General features: G+C 39.8%; 1 protein-coding gene across 1 annotated transcript; it reads left to right on the plus strand.

Annotated features, from left to right (window-relative positions):
* On the plus strand, positions 1 to 22946 carry tbl1x (transducin beta like 1 X-linked; the record flags this gene model as incomplete). Its single annotated transcript, XM_062431911.1, is given in 15 exon segments — positions 1 to 171; positions 14606 to 14711; positions 15371 to 15516; positions 15807 to 16029; positions 16992 to 17124; positions 17318 to 17459; positions 17571 to 17634; positions 17779 to 17876; positions 18394 to 18454; positions 18613 to 18734; positions 18833 to 18907; positions 18994 to 19121; positions 20062 to 20227; positions 20329 to 20430; positions 20585 to 22946. Coding segments are annotated over 14 exon segments (1545 nt in total). The 3' UTR covers positions 20612 to 22946.
* Positions 22947 to 23032: the final 86 nt, after the last annotated feature.

The raw sequence follows: 23032 nt of genomic DNA on the forward strand, positions 1-23032 counted from the left end.
AGCGCCCCCAAATTAGCCGACAGTGAGTCATACGCCAGCGGTCGGAAGTTGAAGTATGACGATAAGCAAAATGGGAGGAAAGTCGTTGCTAGCTAACTGAAGTTGGAGGGTTCTCCTTGTGGAAGAGGAAGAGGTGGCGGCGGACACCACGAGTTCACTCACAATAAAAAGGTAAGCCGGTTAAAAAAAAAGAAAGTCGGGTGGCGTGGTTTTAAGCTGCACTGCATTCAAGGCTGCGTCTTGTGTTTATGTGTGGTTTTTTTATGCAAAGAGGATGACTTTCTGAAATTGGTGATTATGGCGTTGATTAGGAGGTTGCCGGCACACATCTCAGTCACCCGCTGACTCCACACGTGTGTGTTGAAATTCCTACTTCTTTCCTTTTTTTATTTCCCCCCTTTTTTCTGTTTTAGTTATGCAAACATCTGACTTTCCTGGCATTGGTTAGTTGTGGCGAGTTGTTCCACTCGTGTTTAAATATTGGTAGCTCAGCTTCACTACTTCGAAAAATCGAATAAGTTTTTTAGAGGTTGAAGGTTCTTCCGTTTTAATGAATTATTAGGATATCTACTTTGTCCTTCATAGCACCACACTGAACCTTTGCCACGTTAAGTTGCACCAGTGCCGTTTCAGTCATTTTATTCAAGCTGAAATATGAGTGATACATATTTATATTGCACATGAGTGGGGGAGGGGAACGACATTCAACTGTACTATACACTGCAGCCAGTTTTCAAGGGACAGTTACTGTATAATGTTACTGTACAACTACAATGTTAAGTTATTTCCTGATTCTCTGTCTGATGGTACTGTATTAAAACACAGCAGATTTACCATTTTATCAAAAGAAACCATGCTACTTATGAAGTCATGGTGATCCCACATGTTCACAGAGCACTTTGTAAAACAGTTTACCTCTTTAAATAGACTAAAGAATACAGTGTGACCCATACAATTCCCCCTGTTTTTTAGTGTGTAGCCCTGGCTGTTATCTGTAGTTCAGAGAGCAATGGGAGACAGCATGTACAGACATGGTTGATATCTCACATGGCTTCTGAAGATCAAAGTGTCCATTATCTCTGTTCAAGCAATAGTGAGAGGGATTCCAATGTATACCACCAGAAACATATCGCTGTTTAAATGCTGTGTTAACCTGATTCTAATTCAATGGCTTGAATATTTAATGCCAAATAGATGCCCCCATTTTCTTCTTGACCTAGTGGGTTTTGTTCGCAATATCAGTAGTGTTGTTAAGCTACTGAAATCAGACAGAGGCACTGATGAAGTTGCACTGGCGGGGGACCTTGTTGGTGGGAAGGTCCTGACTGGACTTTATGTGACATTTTGGGTGCTGTTACCACCTCCTTTTTTAATTGTTTATTTTTTTTTTTTTGAATTAGATGTTAGTTATATGCTAGATAACACCTATTACTCCAAGCCTTTGACATCCCACAATGGTTGTTTTCATTACATATTAAGAAAGAATACACTAGCGGGCAATATTTCAGTAGTATTATTTAGTCAGTGTCTTTCCCTCAAGCCATAGTGTATAGTGTAATATGACTATGTAATAGGGCTGTCAATTTTCCCCCCAATAATGATATATTGGTGGGTATTTATTTATCTTTGGAAACCGAACAAAAAATGTTGATTCGTTTCCCTGAAATTCGTTTTCTTTTAACAATTGGGACATGGAAAAGCACTGGGCAGGACATTTCACAATAGATAAACTATAAATAAAACTTGCTTTATGGGCTGTACGCCAATGTACGCAATGTGATTTATCTTTTTATAGCTAACATGTAAATTGTTTGTTGAACAATTTACACTGTTCTGTTCAATACCATTGCCTCACCTGAGTGATAAGCTGGTGACTTCAAATTTATTCACATAATGTTACTGCACAGCAATTGCATTTTACAAAGTCTGCAAACAACTTCGCCACACTGCATTTTGCATGAAGCAATAGATCAGCATACTAGAGTTTATTTCACACACTCCCACTGCTGGGGTGCAAAGAATGGCTTGTTGGGCTTATACACTGTACTTTTTGGGTATCAACGTTCATTCTTGATCATGAGCTATAGAGGCAACTGGTAATTATAATGTTAGATGTTTTATAAATAAATGATTACAAGCAAACTGTAGTCAACTAAATTCAACTGGTTTTGCATGTTTGAATGTAGATGTGACCTGAAGTGGTACATTTCACTATGTGTGTTGATTAGAGTGAACACGACTTTGACAATTGTGTGATTTTTGCATGTTGTCAATATATTTAATATATGTATTTGAATCACAAAGGATATTCCTGTTATTGTGATACTGACTTCCACTATATTGTCCTGCTCTACCAGCTTGTTGACCAGTTTTGTCACCAGGGTCGAGGATTTGCTGTGAACCCTAAAGGCAGTCATTGCAAGGACAGGTTTAGTGCCTCCTGTTAAAGGAACAATAGGGGTTTTATTATGTCCTAATGGCATGCTTTGGATGACTTTACCTTGTCCAATAATTGATCTCTAAATATGGTAGTGTCACTGTCAAAAGATGATGGTCCCATTTTCAGAAAGTGAGTAGCTATAAGCTTCCTCAATGCTTCATAACATGTGAGTAAATTAACGTTTTGTACTTGGGGGCTGTTATTGTCTTTTTAATTTGGTGTTTCATTAGATGGACACAGATCTTTCGTACTGAGTCATTGAAGGGCATTAATGAATAATGTTTTTGGCCCACAGCTTATTGTCTGTCTACATCTTGTTCAGTGACATTTGAGATTAAACCTATTGTCATTGGTTTCGATGCTGTTTGAGGTCTGGAATAAACTGGAAGTCTGTAATAAACCGATGGCCTACAGAATGTGAAGGATTGTAATTCATTCATCTGATGGCCTGTAGTCAGCCCTCATTTTGCCCTAAATTGATTTTTGATAAGTCACTACTAACAAAACTACAGTGGACTCAGTGAGCAAACGCACAGAACAAGCAGCAGCAAATCCACGGTAAATAGTATTTGACTGTGTGTTCAAAACAGAAATGTATCCCATGCTCATAAGTAGGGCAAGGGAGTCCCTGAGAAAGTCCATGGCAGCCTTCTGCTGTAAAGCTCTGTATCAGGCTGTCCAAATATTTCTGTAGCAGTATTTATTTATGATAGGCCATGGGGGGAGGTGAGCCATTCTATCCCTCCAAAAGGGACACGCAGTGTGCATGGGCTACCAGCCAACTGGAGGTTACTCTGAAATAACATCCATACAAGTACTGGCTAGTTCAAGGCTATGGTTATTTATTTGCTTACTTTGGATTTAGGGCGGCTCTGTTTATCGTTGTGTGAACTTGTGTCTGTTGTGCCAGGACGATGTCCTTTTGTAAATGAAAACTAGAGGGAGGAAGCCATTTGCCTGTAAGGGTGTGTTCAACCTCCAACTGTATCAGTGTCTAGCAGCCAATTGGTTTCTATTTCTATTGTGTCTGAACCAATGATTAAATACTATTTCCTTGTTTTAATACTACACTTTTTTTAAATGGAGCGTGTTAACTTTTTAGCACTCACTTGTCTGTGTTAGGTTATGCTCAGTCAACAGTCACAAACATTTTTTCCAGTGCCTGTAATTTTTAACTAGTTTTTCAGAAGGAAAGTGTTGGGAGCCACTGTTGCTGGATGGCTGTTCAGGAAGTTGTGCAAGCACATGCATGCCAGAGTCTGAAAGCTGTCTACTAAAAGGAATATGGCTTTTCTATTAGTTCATCACCCCCTCCTGATTCAGCCACGTAAACTTATCTTGTTGGTTTGCTTTGTGAATAGTGTAGCATTGAAGATCGTAGCGAAAATGTAAATGTGGAAAGTGTAAGCCAGACACAAAGAACGTTAAAAATATTTATATTGTAAGATTCAATGAGGCCTCAACATGTTTGTCTACTATGGCTGTTTCATCATTTTATTTTATTTTTTTTTACAAACATTTCTGCATTGTATGAAATCGGGTTATTTTGCATTTCTTCACATAATCACATTGAGACAAAATGGTCATAAATTGGCAAAATTAGATCAATTCATAATCTTAAATATCTGAGAACATACATCTGAGGAAAAACAGAAATATTGTTCAACTACAACACAAAGTCGCGAGCTGCAACAAGACCAATCGTTGCTGCACAGTTTTCATTTCAACAATCAAGGCTACAAATATACTCACTGTCAAGAATGATCAACTCTGATCAATGCTGTATTCATTAAAGTTGATGATGATCGATGACGATTTACTGTTCAAACCTTGGTGTTTAAAAAACCCAAAGACTGGCCACCATGTGTTAACGTCCACACATAATACACATGCTCTTACTTTACAGATAAGTCAGATCTAACCATATGTGCACTGGAAGATTCAGTTTCCATTCACCACACCTTACTAAATACCAAGTCTTGTGCACATGGGACCAGGATTGTTTCCCAAATTAGTTGCGTGGTCACTAATCATCCTAGCAGGTATACAAACCTTAAACCAAGCTTTAAGGTGAGCACAGACATATTCTTAGCAGACTCATGTGAAAACAGCCACCCAGTCAATTTCTGTATATACTCAAGTCTGCTCAGTATATTGCTCTACAGACACAAAAAGGTGTTTTGTTAATTGTTTCTTCATGTGGATGTTTGAGCTTAACATTATTGGCGTCTATCTACTAAAGAAAGGTATATATATGTCTTTTACGTTTATGCACATTTGTCGAAAGAGCCGATAATGCTTATTTGATATGTGGCACCTGATGTGTGAGAGGGAGCGGAGAGATTAAGAGAACAGTGGTGAGTTAAAATGTTATGATCAGGAGGTTGAAGACTGTTTTTTGTTCTCTCGCAGGCTGCCTCACTGATGGACTTTCAAATCTATTATGCAGGCACACCCAGGTCGCCTACTGGTGAAGATCCATGCCATATAACCGCAATGTACATGGTTCCATTCTAGCAGTGGACCTTTGTTGCATGTCGTTTCCCATCTCTCTTGCTCTATATCTCTTGCCTCTTTTCCTGTCATCTCGATAATGTCACTATATTAAAAGGCACGAAATTTCCCCAAAATATTTTAAAAACTGAACTGAAGCTTAAATCAATAAAATAAAATTTAAGTATTATCAGAGAACAAACCTTTTTTCATAAAATTTGTCATGTGTAAGCATTGAATGACAGAATGTTAAGTTGGGATTCTCCTTTAATTTCTATTAGCTCACATGCTGTATATCAGTTTTGTTCGCTATTTATTTATTCATCCATGCAGTTAGAGTGTAGGGAGCTAGTGATCATCAGCTGATTATTGCATGTATGGTCTTTACATTAATCAGATGGCATTCAATTCCCTAAGACCTTTAAACAGACTTCAGTGTATAAAATTGTCAATGTTCATCTTTAGCACCTTGAGCATCATTGTGGAAGTCTTCATGGGTTAACGCCAATCCAGCCCAATCCTAATGCGATCGACCTTTATCGTCTCGTATCAATCAACAAGCTTTCGCTCTAAGAATCCCCAATAATAATGCCTTGAGTACAAATGTGAAGTCATAGAAAGTAACTCCAAAAATAATTTGTTTATATGCTTCAAAGACTCACTTGTAGAAACAGGCGGAAGTCATGTTTTCATCTACTTCAACAACAACAACACATTGTGTAGCCAACTGGGTGATTGATAGTGAAAAGATAGAGGCTATTTCAAACTAATTAATTATATGTGAAAGGAATCACAAAGAGATAGATGTCATGTAATACCATTTATCTTTTACACAGGCTACTGATTTCTGAAGATAATTTCTCCCAGTGTTGGGTATGATGGAGTAGTCAGAGCTGATAGGGAGAAGGCTCGGACCCACTCGGGTTTCAGACATATTGACCCACAGAACCAAGACCAGCGGCAGTAAAATGAGACCCTACCCACAACCCGCTTAGACTGTCATTTGGACTCTGTCCGACTCAGGTTCCGGGTCATGTCTCAGGTTCCTCAGAACTGACTGGACTCATGAGGACGTCTACATCTACATTAGGCTCTCTTTCACTTGTACACACAAGTTAGTAAAGTTCTCTTGATAGATTTGCAGGTATTACTTTTACGACTGACACGCAGACTTCAGTCTGATGTCTAACGTCAGAACTGTCTACACCGTGAATTGTGGCTTTGAGCTTACTGCTCCAGTAACTGAACGACCATCTGTGTGAAATACCAGTGAAAGTTTCATGTTTGCTTCTGTTGGTTTGTAATTTCCTACTCTTTTTAGTTTTGAAACTCGTCTGTGTCATACCACAGTCTCACCCCAGCAGTGGTAAACATGAAGGTGTACCTCGTGTAGTAGATGCATCTTATCCAATATCCAGGTACTATCACAACAGGTTTATCAGTCTGCACTTGCACTGGTAGTTATGTATAAAACAGCAAGAGTTGGGTAATCATTTCTTAAAATAATGTACTGCAGGTGTTGCTCTGACCTGTGTGCTGTGACATATTACATGATCCGTTTTTTTATTACAGAGGATTATTTCTGAAACTGCAGATTGATATAAAATATGTGCTCTCTGCAGTTACGAGGAGACTTCCCAAACTTTTTTCCCGTGTGTACAGTCACAGACAGTATGAAGGGAAATGTTTTATATGCAGTAGCATCGTACTGTCAATGCTGTGTAAAGAAACAGTCAAGGGATGGCCCAGAATAAAGATCAGTATTTCACTTGTCTGCCTTGTTTGTTTGACCCTCAAGTCAGAAGGAAGGGAAAGCTTGAGGAGTGGGGGGGGGGTTGTTTAGGGTGGCATGAGCAGCTGTTGACAGAGAAGCAAGATCCTCCTGTCACCATAGCAACCCTTGTATTGCCCACACTGGTGTGTCGCTCTGTTTAGAGCTTATTTGTGCAATCCTCACCCTGCTGAAAAAAGAATGGCCTGGCCGAGGCTTTTATGTTGACAATTACAATCTCAAGGGCACTTGATTCTTTCCTACTATTGAATGAATTTAGGAATATACACTACTCACATTTCCTCTTCCAAATAAAACTGACTAATATCATTAAATGCTTAGTTTTCTTTTTTCTCACAGTGAAACTGTGCTTACGATAAACCTTAAGGCACACAATACTTTCCCATAAAGATGTAATGGTTTCATTTCCCTACTGTAGCATCTTAAAATATGTCAACACAGCCAGTACACTCTGTTTTCTTCATTAAGCAGTCTGTTATTTTTGATGAAGTGTACAGATTACTTTCTATTTCCGATGCAATACACAGGAACTTGTGGCTCTGTCTCACATAATGCAGCATTAAGATAATAAGGGTGTAAAGTCTGTCACATCGTCCCTCACTGGCCTAGATTCGAAGTTTGTTCATTTGGTGTCCTTGATGGGTTACAATGGAGCAATAAACTATCAAGTACAATTAGTTTTATCTGTACATGCAGTGATATGGTGAAATTGCTGAATGAAGGGTTGCAATTTATTGTCCCTGGGCAAAGTAACAAACAGCATGTAGGATGTCTGAGGCCGAAGAGACGATGGGAGATCTTACAGTGTATGTGTGCAGCGCTGAGCATTAGAAGAGCTTTCTGTGTCCCACAATCTCTTCCACATAAAGTTTATTCTTGCCACCCACTCCCACACAGTCATATACACACGCAAGCCCTGCGGTGACTGGTTCATTGTGTGCTTACAATTACACAGAAACCAGGTTATTCAAAGAAACCAGATTGAGGTGGTATCCAAGTGTTTACATGTCCTGTGATAACCTGTTTACTGTCAAAGCTGTTTTTATATGTAGCTGATCAATAATGGAATTGATCCTCCATGATATATTCTTAACAATAGCTGGCATAGTAAAGAATTAATGGTCTATGCAAAAAGACCTACTTAAATGATAAAATGGATCTGTCTCTGACAAAATGACATATATAATCATAATAAAATCAACTCATAAATTTGTCCAAAACTGCCACATTGATGATTGTGTTTCATGTTGAGGCGACTAAAAATCTGTGTTTGTGTGGACATGTTGCTCATTTTAGTTTTAAGGCTTTTAAGTCGTCACAACACTGTATATTTGTTAATAATGCTGTGGTTAGATGGGGGCTCTGACAAATGTCTCATTTGAGCATATTTAGTTTCAGTTGTAGTCTTAACTTTGAATAGTGGAAAACACGCTAAGTCATTTTGTCCCTGTCGGTGATGACAATATCTGTATAAGTCCTTGTTGTCAGTAGTTGTTACTCATACATCCTGCTCATCAGTAGCTGCTGTAGGTGACCTTTTATATATGTGTCTTATAGTCCACATTCACAAGAAAAACAGTTGAGTCCTCTTCTTTGAACAATGGTGGGCTGCTGATATTGTTTAGTTTCTACAGAAAATATCATGGTGAAATTGTATGGATTGTAAGTTGGAGTTGTCATTTTTATTTGACAATAATGGGTTTAGCATGTGGGTGAATCTTAGATCCTCATGCACCCGATTAGAAACTGCCATGATGAATCCGTTCAGTGATCCTCACTGTCTGTGCAGTTATTTTTTGAAAAGGAAAAATACACTTCAAACATGAGACCTTTTAACACAGCTTCCTCTATGCAGGAGTGTTCTTCTGTATAAAAGTTATGAACCCAGAATAGGGGGCAGAGGAGGTACTAACATTGCTGCACTGACAGCTGGCATGGAGGGACTACACACGCTGTTGTGTTACAGATCACGCCTTTGATTCTGTAACACCGGTCTGCTGTCTAAAATCACACACGGAGTTAGCATCATGCTGGCTTTGTTTGGTTCGGTGTAAAAAAGCAAAGGCGGCATAACAGTGGGTCTTTATGGCAATGTTGTGGTATCTCTGTATAAAAGGGGCTATTAAAGGGAAATTGGCTTATTTTTCAATTTGGACCCTATTTTCCCATCTTTCTGTGTCTAAGTGAGTAACGGGGACAACATTATAAGTGTGTGACTACATTATGGGAATAACCATTCACCAGTCAGAGAAATCAGCTTCATATTCAGCTATGATATTGAAAATCTTTTAGATAACACTAGGTTATGTTTTCTGTACTCCAACGCAACAAACTCTTCCAGCACTCCTCAAGCGAAAAGTAAGGAAAATTGTTTTATTTCTCTGTACGGTCGTTTCCGTAATGTTGTCAGACACTTGCAATACCAGTCTGAGCCTGTCAGTGGTAAAAACAAGCACTTTCAGTCGACGTACATTGATAGCACACAATTGCCCCATCAGATTACATTTTGCGGCTGCAGCTCTCTAGCTCAATACTTGACCCATTTCAAAAAATGGTTGTACCCATTAGTCTCTTAGCCACACAAAATAGGGTCCAGGTTGAAAAATACCAAAGTTCCCCTTAATGTGTTGCCACTTGCCACAATAGGAAGCGTGGGAGAAGTGTTTCCCCCAGAGAGACTGAAGGCTACCCCCCCCCCACAGTTTTGCCGACCTACATTGGCTGTAAGTGATTTAGAGGCGAAGAATAGACCTTTTTCTCAGCCGGAAGTTTGTCAGCACAGGAAAAGCACAGGTGCATTTAATAACATTAATGAGGGCCGAATCACATTTCAGTTTATCCAAATTCATGACCCTGGTGTAGTGCACGATGGTTCACCGGTACGGCTTCCTCGGACTCTTGGAGCTGAGACATTGTTAACGTTATCAGTTCCACCTGTGCTTCTCCTGCTATGATAAGTCAAAATGCCTGCTGTGTAAAAGGGTCTATAATGTACGGTTGTTATTACCTGTGTGAGGATCATTATTTATCACCCTGATCCCATGCAACCATCCCCATCTCATACCCCACTCCCCCCTTCTCTCTCTCTCTCTCTCTCTCTCTCTCTCTCTCTCTCTCTCTCTCTCTCTCTCTCTCTCTCTCTCTCTCTCTCTCTCTCTCTCTCTCTCTCTCTCTCTCTCTCTCTCGCTCGCTCCCCCTCCCCCCTCAAGACTGCAGCCCTACCAGAAGCTTCAAAGGCGGGTTTTACTCAGCAGAGCAGTTCAAGAGAAAATGGCTGCTGTTTCCAGGTCTTGTTTGCACATCTGTCAGGAGGTGACTGTTCAAGAGAAAATGGGGTCCCTGGTATGCCAGTTTTCAACATCATTCTTTTCAAATCCTGCATGTGCAAGGAGAAGGCTGGCTATGTAGTTCTCACTGCTCCATTATTTTTGCATTCAAATGTTTGTTTGTTTTTTTGTTTTTGTTGGATCGCATTTTTGTTTGATTTTAGTGATGGACGGATGATTTTAAATGACAAGCCCTGTTTGTAGAGCTGTTCAAATAATTAGTCACAGTGGCAAATTTAGTTTAAGCAGGGTAGCTGAAATCTAACTTACAGTTTTAAAATAAATGCCCACCTAAAAATGATTGCACTTAACTGTTCCAATCAAGTATATTATTTCTAATCTATAAAAAACATTTGATGTAAACATTTTAGGGTGAATCAGGTCTTCAAACTAGTTTACAGTGAACAATAAGTCAATTTACCAGCATGCTCTCTGTTCTATCTTAATAATAATGTTTATATATTGCTATTGACACATTATTATCTTATTTTCTTGCCTCCCTTTCATCTAAACTCCAAACAGTATCAAAACTGTCTCTGCATGCTGGCAAAGTGTTGTGTGAATGAATCATTTCAGTCATCATCTAATACATTTGGACATTTTTAATTAATGTGCATGCTCAAAATGCCCTCATTAGCACTGAAGTGTGTCTGTGATGACGGTTAAAAATGCAAATAGTGTAATGGGAAAACTGGAAAAAAACACTGTACCGCAATACTTTCATACTGTATGTGACTAGCCTGTCAGATTTTATCAGGAACTCACTCACTGAACTTTGTTTAACACATTGAGCTCAGAACAGTAAATGATAGCCATTCTCCATGGTTACAACCACACTCAAATTACTTGTAGTGAGCAAGTTCTGTCCTTTACTATATAGATTCAAAGATTTATTTGCGGTACTTATATTTCTCAGTGTGTGCTGTGAAACTCAAGGGTGGCATACTGGCAATAATTATAATACTTTGTAATTGTAACTTTGACCTCGTGTCACAGCGTGTAGGATGCCATCTTGTATCCTTCACATCTCTGACAGCAAGTGCTCAGCTGCATGCAGCAGCATACCCGCCCAAAGCAGTGCAGATGATCCATGTGTCCATCAGTCAATGGGTTCTGGTTCAGAAATGGTTAGCTGGTGTTGCCATGAAGACTCACTGATTTTGTTGGAGCTTATCCAAGAACGAAACATGTAATTTAATATTACTTACAATACTTAGATCTGATGAAACGGGTATGGTTCCGTTTTAATCAATACAGCTTTCTAGACAGGCTGTGCTGCAGCTTTTTCTTTGACTCATGCTTCACGTGAGTAACTGCAAATTAAGCTTTTTTTGTTTTTCTTGCGTTTAGCTTAGGTCACAGTGAGTGACGAGCAGTAACATGACCAACACACACAGAACTATGTAGCAATTTTACCTAAGATATACATGACACACATGAGATAGATGCCTAAAAACTACAACTGAAACATGCCCAGTGTAGACAGTGTGAAGGCCTTTGTTATTCGTTTGCTTTGACCACAGCTTTAGGCCACAATGCACTTAGGTACAAGTATGGGTGAAAACCAGGCAAATGGGTGCGGTACTTCTACACTGCCAAGTAATTGCTGCAAGAGTGCAGTAAACGTCTTTAAGTTACCCCTAATTAGCTTGATGACCAAAGCAGGGGTTCTCATCATGGCCTCATTAGGGTTTCCATTTGTCTGTCTTATCTATGTAAATGCCATTATAGATGCATATTGGTTGTTCTCTTGAAAAGGTGTTTATGTGAGTACACATTACATGCATTTATGTATTGGGTGTGACTTGCTTTCAAATAATTGTCACTCAACAGTAATACACTGTATTTCAGGCAGGAAATTAGAACATCAAGCTACAGGAAACTAAGTCAAGAATTGATTGCAAAATACATGAGAGTTGTGTCAGAGGTCTTACCATCAGCTCTTAGAAATGCTCCAACAACTCCAATGTAGTCTTTTTACTTGTTTTTTAATCTTCATTTTTTAGTCTTTGTATTGCATCACCATAAGGACAAAAATGTCTATGGAGGATAAGTCGTTCCTAGGCTTTCTGGGCTATTAAATGGTGATATCTGAGACAACATCAACTTAAAGTGTAATTTGGAAGAATTTTTAGCTTAAAGGTTTATATGAATTTCAGTCAGAATTGGATAGAAAACTGGACTTGTAAACAAGATGAAGTGAAGAACTGTTGTTGGGACTCTGTCCAAATGAATTGTGTATTGACACATTTTACTGTTACAGTTGTAACTTTGGGCAGAGGTGTAACATTGAGCATAGTGTGAACTCATCCCTCATTCTCTGCTTAAAATATACACAGCGGTGACCGTACAGACCGTGTGTTGCTCATATTTCCAGGTTGTGTTGTTGAGGGCTTTTGGCTGAAACATACAGTTAATGGCTGTGGGATTTCTCTCCTTTTTACAATGTGCAAAATGATTCATATTGCCATAGCAACTGAATCCACTGAAGAAATTGCATCTAAATTGCATGTATAGCTTCACTCAGTTGCCAGTTTATTGGGAAAACCAAGTTACACCAGGCTAAAACAAATACAGTGTAGTACAATAAATCCTTTATCCTTTATCAAGACTTCAGTGTTGTATAATTTGACGTAACATGATTCTAAATTTCCTGAACCTTTTTTGTTTTTTAAATTATAATATCACAACATTACCACAACGATGAATAGTTTACCTACAGTAAACATGCGCCTCTCATCATGGTAAATCTCTGTTTTGTTAACAGCTGCCTTCCAAGCAACTGTTGTTTTTCCCCCCCTTTGTGTCTCCCTTTATTCAGAGGAATCATATCTTCAGACTTTGACTCCACTTATCACTTCAGAATGGATAAACGTCAGAGCTTTTGCAGAGGTTAGCATTTTGTCTGTTATCCTGGAAGGCACATTGTTTTGTCAAAGGAGGCCTGGATGCCCAGGGAGTTCAGTAATGGATGGTGGCATCATGGGCCCATCTGATAAAAGGATTATTGCTGCTGCCCTTCCCCAGTGGGACTTGAGCCCCTCCAGACTGCCTGTTAATTATGTTTCCAGTTGTTTGGTATGTAGTTGTAGCGGCCTTGGGAACAGTGGCCCCCTTTTCTTTGATGTGGTTAGTCCCTCCAAGTCCCATATGTACACTAATTAGCTAAAGTGAGCAGTGGTAGTGGTCAAATCAGGGCACAATAGCGAAGGTAGGCAAGCGAGTAACAAGTTTTTGCCTTTTGTGTGTGATTTGTTTGTTGATGCAAATAATAATGAGAGTCTACAGATACAACCAGTATGTGTAGTAATGTTAATGAGAGATTTTGCTCTGCTTTATGCAGGTGTTCCAGGATGTTTTTTTCACCCCCAGTGGTAACTTAATGGCACCTTTTTTATTCTGTAGGAACAATTATGGCTGCACCACACACCAGGAGCATGTGTGTTGTCGTACAATGAAGGTTGACTCTATCTGAAAGAATATACCAAGGTGAATGAGTGAATAATTCATGTTGAGTAACATGTTCAACCCCTCTGGCTGTATGCCCACTGGTAATTGGGACAACACTATTCTGTCTATTTTCCTCCATCTCTTGTTGCTATGCTACCAAGGGCAACTTGAGTGGGCTTGGGCAGTGTTTGGAGTGAAAGTTGGACAGCCATTTAGTCTTCATACCTGATAGCACCCTACTTTTTATTCCTTCTTGTGCTGACAGTAACATATTTTTCCCTTTTTTTATTTACCAATTGGAAAGTAGGAAGTAGTTACACATGTCATGAGTCATTCTTAGGCTGCTGTTTGGTTCTTTTGTTGAGCGTTTTTCATTTCCATTTTGTTCAGCTTAACCTTCTTCATAGACCATTCAATTTATTTCTGTATGTATTCTATATTATCTTACCTTACTCTGGAAAGATTGAGCCATTGGGAAATTACAAACTCTACAATACTCTGGCAGTGTTCATCAGCCTGAGGGCAAAAACTGAACTGTCCTTTGTTTCTTCAGCTCCCTTCAGTTTTGAGACTGAGATCTCAATTGAAATGTTAACATAAAGTCATTTAAACACCTCCTATTTGTTGAAATATCTCAAAATGGAAGGTGAGGTTTGCTGCTATTAATAATTGGCCTCTTGCTTTCTGCTGTAAATTACTAGATTGTGAGTGGATTGGCATTTAATTTCGTTACTGCTTTATCAGAGCTCTCTTCATCTATATGGTTAGCTGGGTCACTAATGGGAAGCACCATTCACTTCTCTATTAAGGCTAAATGGATGTAGGCACTCCCATTAGAGAAGAAGAGAGTCTGGAAATACTTACATTCAAGTGCTAGACATGGATTCACATGTTAAGGGACACCGCCATCGATACAGTTAAAAGAAAGATTAATGTAGCAACGGGCAAGACACGAGAGAACGTGTACTGACAGAGGCTACAGGTCAGGGCTGTCCCGTGTTTGTGTTCAATTAAAGTACGTTGGCACATTACTGCATCACTTGGCAAAGATAGGTGCAGAAGTTGTGCCTATTTATTAATCATACTTCCCATTCTTATCTTTAGGAGTGAGCCCAGCCTTCCAACACACCTCCTCCGTTTCTTTGGGCTAAAATGAGTATTACCAGTGACGAAGTGAACTTCTTGGTCTACAGATACCTCCAAGAATCAGGTTTGTCTCACAAAGAACCACTCAACATGTGGATGCTGTTTTATATTTAGAATAAATTAGGATTTATAAAAATGAATCAAATATATTTGAGTTTGTTTTTGCATTACAGCTTTGGTTTTGCTAACTATGCACATCTAATTTGAACATATCTAGAAAATGCAATTATCATGCCTAAACTGTTTCAAAAGACTCAGTTTACATTTCTGTGTTATGCCTGCTCACTTACACCAGCAGAGTTTATCCTCGTGTCATGGTAGATGAAAATTTAGCAGGCCATTCGTCTCTTGTAATGTGAACTCCTTGTGGGTGTTCACAATATTGCCTTTCTTCTTTACGTTTAGACATCAACATGTAATTTACTCTTTCATAAGATGTGGATAAATGATTAAAATTCTTGCTGCTGTGCTTTGTGACTCTTTACTGAGCCTGCCTGTGAAGCCTTCTGGCAGAATACAATCTATTGGTAAACCTAAGAGGTCAACATTGACATTGGCATGCTGTATTGTACTCTAAAATGTCACAATTGTGTTATTTGGTTTCTGTATATGATCACTGTTAGTGTTGTTTGGATCAGACAAGAAAGTTCTTTGAACATTTTTTGCAATTCTTTTGCTTGGTAGTCTCCTATTAATGAATGTAAATGGTGTTTTTGTTTTCAGGTTTCTCCCACTCAGCATTCACCTTTGGCATCGAGAGCCACATCAGCCAGTCTAACATCAATGGAACATTAGTGCCCCCTGCAGCCCTCATCTCCATCCTGCAGAAAGGGCTTCAGTATGTGGAGGCAGAAATCAGCATCAATGAGGTGAGGGCAGGGACCTGCTGTTACTGGCTCCCACAGATGTTTTCTATTGCTTAATGAGGCAAAGGCAGACTTTGATCTCTATGACAACACACGAGGTTACCCGTAAATGCTTTTCACATTTACAGTCATCCTCATAGTAGGAGAAACTTTGAAGAATGTTTGTAGAAGATTGCCCTTTTAGGAAACACTCTTCTCCTCTATGATTGATAATTAATGGGAAACACGACTTTAGACAAGTTGCAAATTAAAGGTCACACCCCTTCATAATGTTTTGTTAATTACCCTGACAGGACGGTACAGTCTTCGACGGCCGGCCAATTGAGTCTCTGTCGCTCATCGACGCAGTGATGCCAGATGTGGTGCAGACGCGGCAGCAGGCCTTCCGCGACAAATTAGCCCAGCAGCAGGCCGCCTGTGCTATGTCAGCTTCAACCTCTGGAAACCAGTGCAATGCACCAAAGAACGGAGAAGCCACTGTCAACGGGGGGGAGGAGAATGGCACTCACAACATGAGTAAGATTAATCTCCTAGATGTGGATATAACCATTATCTCACAGTGGGAACTGATATTCTTTGTAAAATAATTATGTGATCAGATATTAATCAAGACCAATTTGAAGATTATACAAACTTGAGTATTTAAGATTGTATTCCAGCAAAATACAAAAAAAATCTCTTCCAAGATTTTGCATACAGTGCACTGTTTTCAATATAGTGTAAAGATCTGTACTGTGTAACAGGAGAGAATTGAAAGTCATGGCAGGCAGGAGCTGCTCTCCTTGTGCAGTTTTGGCTTTGTAATGTTTTAAGGAAACAGGCTGCATTGCCTCTACCAAACCCTAATTTTCTACTTCTGATTACGTGTTCAAATTATACACAGACACACAAAAACAGCCATATGATCGTCACAGAATGTGCAATCATGAGCTGCTTTTTAGCTTCCTCTCCTTTGGTGTCGATCAGGTGCATTACTAGAAAAAGGATTGGAGTGGCCATTCGTGTGTCAGCACATCCCTTTAGGAATTTAATTAGAAGGTATGGGTGACAGCAGGAGGGTTAGCTGTGAGTAAGGTTTCATAGTCTGAGGATACTGGAAAGTTTTTAAATTGTAGAAAAGTTGAGATTTCCCTTATTCTTACAGCCGAATCTTATATTATGATTGGGTTCTCATTATACTGTAAACATTATGTGCTGTCCAAGTTGATCAATATTTTCAGACTGAAATGGATAAAAATAGCACTGGCATATACATGCTCACAAACAGTATTGATTTTCATTGATGATATCTTTCTGTTATTAAATCTTCACATCATTTGACAACAATACATGTTCAATAGAGATACATTTATCATCAGTATATTTGTACTATCCTCAGCTTGCTTGGAAAGTGTGTGTATAGGTGTGTTTGCATGTGGGCTTGGTCCATATGTATGTGTGTGTCTGACCATCTGTGTGTGCACACCGGCTCTCCTCAGATAACCACTGTGAGCCCATGGAGATGGATGTGGATGTGGAGATACCAGCCAGTAAAGCCACAGTGCTCCGAGGCCACGAGTCTGAAGTGTTCATCTGTGCCTGGAACTCTGTCAGCGATTTGCTGGCCTCGGGGTGAGTCTCTGTCAGTGCTCAAACAGATTTAAATTCATGTGGGATGAGTCATGCTGTCATGTATGCACACTTCAGCCTATATTTTGTAAGATAGATTTCATAAGAGCCATCGCTGACAGCTTATATTCCAACAATCTTGTGACAACCCCATCCTCCCCCCGCTCCCCTCCTGCTGCATTGGTATTTTGTTCAGCTCGGGGGACTCCACAGCCAGGATCTGGAACCTCAACGAGAAAAATAACTCCAACTCCACCCAGCTGGTGCTGCGCCACTGTATCCGAGAAGGTGGCCAGGATGTCCCCAGCAACAAAGATGTCACCTCACTAGACTGGAATGTATGTTCCAAATCATCCGTCCTCATCTATGATTTTCTACTTTCGCCATGTGATAAATAGACTGTGCAGCTGAGGACAGTTAAGTAACAATTCTGTCTTTTCATCCAACAGAGCGATGGGACGCTCTTGGCAACGGGCTCATATGATGGATTTGCCAGGATATGGACAAAGGATGGTACGTCCTTCCCTATTGTAACACAGCGTTGTGTCCTCTGTCATTAGTTTTATGCAATTGTTATTGATTACATTGTTATATTGATATTGTCATTTTTTTGAAAGATCTTTTCTAAAAGAAATGGATATGGCTCTTATCCATCAGGAAATCTGGCAAGCACCTTGGGGCAGCACAAAGGGCCCATATTTGCACTCAAGTGGAACAAGAAGGGGAACTTCATTCTCAGTGCTGGCGTAGATAAGGTACTTCATGAGAGCTCAAACATGGATTTGTGTCTTTCAATAATATCATATTTATCTTTTTGTTCTTTGACAGTAATAAGGCCTTTTTTGATCACCAGCCAACATGTCAATCTGTAACACATAATTTTTTCTGGTATCCAAACAAATTGCACTGCTATCACTGAGTTTACTTAGAATATAAACTCAAGGGAGAGACACACACATAACCCTGAGATTATCAATTTTATACCTTACATTGTATATTTACTTTTATTTTCATACAAGATATCATAGCATTATTGTAGCTTGTTACCAATATTGCTTGTTTCACCCAGGTGAAACAAAAATCCGCGTAATGAATTTCTTAACTTTTTTGTGCAATAATAAAACAATGTAATCTTAATCTGTACACAAAAATCCAAATTGAAAATACCAGGTTGGCTCGTGACTTCAGTCTGTAATACGATAGATATTCTCTATAATGATTTGCACAGAAATGTTGCATAGCTGTTTTGAGATGCTCAATTTTATTTTCCAGACTACAATCATTTGGGATGCACACACAGGAGAAGCCAAGCAGCAGTTCCCTTTTCACTCAGGTAAATTGAGTACATTATGGTCACAGAATAATAAAAGCATATCCTTGTGGATAATAAATCCAAATGCAAAATGTTTTCCTGCTCACGTGTGGTTGTAGTTTGCACTGTGCACCGAACATATAATGAAATGTGGACCTGTGCATTCAAATATCCCACAGCTCCAGCACTGGATGTCGACTGGCAGAACAACACCACCTTTGCCTCCTGCAGCACAGACATGTGCATCCACGTATGTCGCCTCGGCAGCGACCGGCCCCTCAAGACCTTTCAGGGCCATACAGTAAGCATGTTTTTCCACCTTGCTCTCTCCACTTTCTGACCACATCTCACACCATACTGTCCCACTCCCTGGATACTAACGAGTGTTGTGTTCTGCAGAATGAAGTTAATGCCATTAAATGGGATCCATCAGGTATGCTGCTTGCCTCCTGCTCAGATGACATGACATTAAAGGTAAGATTTGTCTTCAGTTTCAGATATAAAAGCCAACCTGAATGTTGATTTGTATTAGGTTTGATTGCTGCCACTCTCTTGCACAGATTTGGAGTATGAAGCAGGAGTCCTGTGTCCACGATCTCCAGGCTCATAGTAAAGAGATCTACACTATCAAGTGGAGCCCCACAGGCCCCGGCACGAGCAACCCCAACTCCAACATCATGCTTGCCAGGTGGGAAATCACTCACACATAGCCTGCATTCACTATCATAGAGACCAACCACTAATGTGTGGTGAAAGTGTCTACATGTGCGTATGGGAAGAGGACACTTGTCATAGTCCCAACAGTCAGTAGATACAATGTTCCCATTGCTAGTAATTGTCAGTGGCCCACAGCCTTACACCCTGACCCAGATGTGCATGCATGTGTAAATGTTCTAGTTCAAATACCACAGGAATTTACAGCCTTCACTGACAACCCGGCATACGTGCCCATTATTCACATTGGAAATAAAACTGCCATAATCAGCGCAGCTGGGAAGGAACTTCATAATCTTAAGTAAATGCCACTGTTGAGTAGTACATGAGCAATACATTTTGAATTTACTTCACTTTTTGAGTAAAATATCCCTGTGATTTTACTTTCATTTGTGGCCAAAGGCAGTCACAGGAACTTGCCCTGCCAATTAATACTTTGGTTATGAAGATATGTTAAGTGAAATCAGCCATTCTTTTCATCATCACTTGTTTTGAGCATTGTCTCAGTTTTAGTGTCATAGATGCCCACAATTCTCACATTTTCTTAATTGCACATGTCAATTGTGACTTTTCATGTTTTTTCCCTTAAAGAAGCACTGATTAAAGATGATGTTTTTCATTAGAGTTTAACTTGCTGACATTGTGAAGTTGTTCCAATTGTTCTTCTGCAAACATTCTTCAATGTTTCTTTTACTGTAATTACTCCATTCTGACACAAACAAAAACACCAATTACGATAACGATCTGTAGCTTTCATCATGCTATTGCTTTTTGTCATTTGTATGACTTTGACAAAGACTTTCCTAAAAGGATTGATTTTTATTATACAAACATTTTTGACAATGAAGATAGTAAATCTGAAGCGCTGCTCTCATGTCTGATTTTTGGTCTCTTTGTCTTCTCTGCACACACAGTGCATCTTTTGATTCGACTGTGCGACTGTGGGATGTTGAACGGGGGGTTTGTATTCACACACTGACAAAGCACCAGGAACCTGTCTACAGTGTGGCCTTCAGCCCTGACGGAAAGCACCTGGCTAGTGGCTCGTTTGATAAGTGTGTCCATATCTGGAATACCACGGTGAGCATCTTTGCAAAACAGCAGAGGACAAAAAAGCTATTGTGGTTGCTAAATCTTGATGGAATTGGACGTTCATTTGTTTGTGCTGCTCTTTCTTTCAGACTGGAGCCTTGGTGCACAGCTACAGGGGAACCGGTGGTATTTTCGAGGTGTGCTGGAACAACACCGGTGACAAAGTTGGTGCCAGTGCGTCAGACGGCTCGGTAAGCCATTATCATTGTGATGACTAAGTGGTTATTAAATATTTACATGTGCAGCAAGTGAAACTGTCTCATGACTACTTAGAGAACAGCCAGTAAAATACAGTCATGTTCCTTGAAATGTATTATTAATACTGCCTAATCCTTTACCTTCCAGGTATGCGTTCTTGATCTCCGAAAATAGCCAACTTGACTTTGATGATGAATACTGGAATGTGCAGCAGATTGCCTTCTTCTGATATCAGCTAACACACTCTTTGCTCAATAGGGGCTGTGAAGTGGAGCTAAACAAAACCTTCACAGGAGTAAAACCAGATGACAAGAAGAAGAAGTACTTTATTGATCCCCGTGGGGAAATTGATCCTCTGCATTTGACCAATCCTGTACACACACACTAGGAGCAGTGGGCAGCCGCAGTGCAGCGCCCGGGGACCAACTCCAGTCTTTTGCCAGTGCCTTGGTCATGGGCACTGACAGGAGTAGCTTCTGAGGAGCCAACACCAACTGAAATCAGTGCACCCTATAGTTGCTGATGTGTGTTTTATGATGCGCCCGTTTGAGACATAAAGGAAACCGCTAAGAGATCCCAAGACTGGACAAAATCCAACTCCCTCGGTTCATCCGTGTTTTACAAGGTTTCTAATGAGGAAGTGCTGTGATCCCTCTGGGCTACTGGTCCAGGTGTTATCAGGTTGTAAGGATGGAAACACAAAGATGAGTTTTATAAAAAGAAAAGTGTTACTGAGACGTGCATGTTTGGCTGTGAAAGGCAACAAATTGTGAAAGAAATTGTGGTTTTACAATCCCTCTGAGCAAATGTTACTTAATGTCCAAGTGAACTAACTGGACACGTGATAAAAGTAACATCAATACTGAAGCACTGGTGTTGTCTGCTGATAGTGCTGAACCTCTCCTCGGTGGAGAATAGTTTGTTTCAAGAGTACTTCTTACTTTTTTTGTCTTTTTTTTTCACAGATGGACTCTTGAAAGTTAAAATTGAATGTGCTGCTGCAAGGCAGTTCTTAGCTCACATTTAACATCAGGTCAACAGAAGGAAATCCTGCCAAGAAAATAGTCCTAACCTCCTAAAATGACCTGCTCAATTCACTTAAGATTAGAAAATGTCATTTTGTGGACAAGATGTGAAAAGTGTGGTTTACAAAGAGAAATTTCTCCCTTTTTTGGATGTAAATTTAAAAGAATGTAAAGATATGTAAATTAGATTAATACACAGACTTATATACTGTGTATATATGTTTATATACAGTACACTTTATTGCCGTCATGTAGGGGCTCATTAATGGCTAGAGCTGTCACATCTTTGCTGATAATCCCAGACGAGACCTCTTTTTAAATGAAGTGCATGTCTCATCTGCGTCTTTTTAATACAGTCTTTCTCAACTCGGCCAATCATATCAGCATCAAGTTGTTTTTTTCCCCAGCAAGTCACAAATGGCATTGAGACAAATGTGTTAAGCAAGTTTGCTCTCCGTCATTGATCACTGAAAGCCACGGAAGAAATGTGCACCTCATTACCTGCATTCAGGGAATTAACTGGTCAACAGCCTCAGAGGAAATAGTCATCACAGTCTCCTGCTCGGTTTACTGCTTTAAGTTGATGTTGTACGTGGAACAGGGCATCACAGACTCAACAAAATCATGCCTGTGAGAGCATCATGCAGACCCGAGTAGGGAAAACAACTAGTTTGTTTGGCATTGCCATGGTTTTTCTGTGGCACTTTGCCTCTGATCAGTCTACTGAAAATTCAGAGCCCATCTTATGCTACCAGCTTATCAGATTTGAAATGCCTGTGTTGTGAGCCAAGCTTTGACAGTGTGCAGTATGTCTGTCTGTTTCTGCTTATTGGGATCTAATGTAAAAAACAATTATCTTCAAACTAACATGTCCCCACTTTGATTTGCCTTTTTTGGCTGGACTGCAGCGGGCCAGCCTTATAAACACAAAGTCTGTGACTCACTAACTGACCGAGTGATGAAGTTCTTCTTCACTTCTTTAGTCGCCTCGGCCAAGTGTCGCCACTTCCTGTATCCGTCGTTACCATTGATAAGACCTCTAGCGTCTCTTACATGGTCCAGCCATACACTAGGTTTTGACCTACTGTTATTTTTCTGGTCTCTTTCCCTTTCAGTCAATTTCTGCTAGAGCAATGCGAAGTGCACTTTTTTGTCATGGTGGGTTTGGCAAATGTTAAGATTTGCTGAAAGTGAAGGGCCAACATTTTATTTTTCTCTTTTTTTCTTTTTAAAAATGTCACAATTAGATGTTAATGGGTGGTTCATCATTTTCTGACTTTTTCAGAGTCATTATTGTCTGTGTCAGACTGAGAATTGGGCTGTGGGTTGGTAGCCATTGTCGGCGTGCTAAGGAGCTCAGTAATGGAATAAGCGCTGTGACAGCTACAATCTCTCACATCCTGATCCAGGGTGTGGTCACCTGTTTCCAATACAAAATGTTCAAGTCATTCAGTGTCTCAAATAAATCACTCTATTTTGATATCAGAAAAGATGGAGCATGTGTTTTGATTTGTCTTTTTGCACTATCTTGAAGTGGAAGTGTTGTCTAGGGTAATAACAGAAGGGTCCT

This window comes from Scomber scombrus, chromosome 13 (assembly GCF_963691925.1).
Source record: "Scomber scombrus chromosome 13, fScoSco1.1, whole genome shotgun sequence".
NCBI lineage: Eukaryota > Metazoa > Chordata > Actinopteri > Scombriformes > Scombridae > Scomber > Scomber scombrus.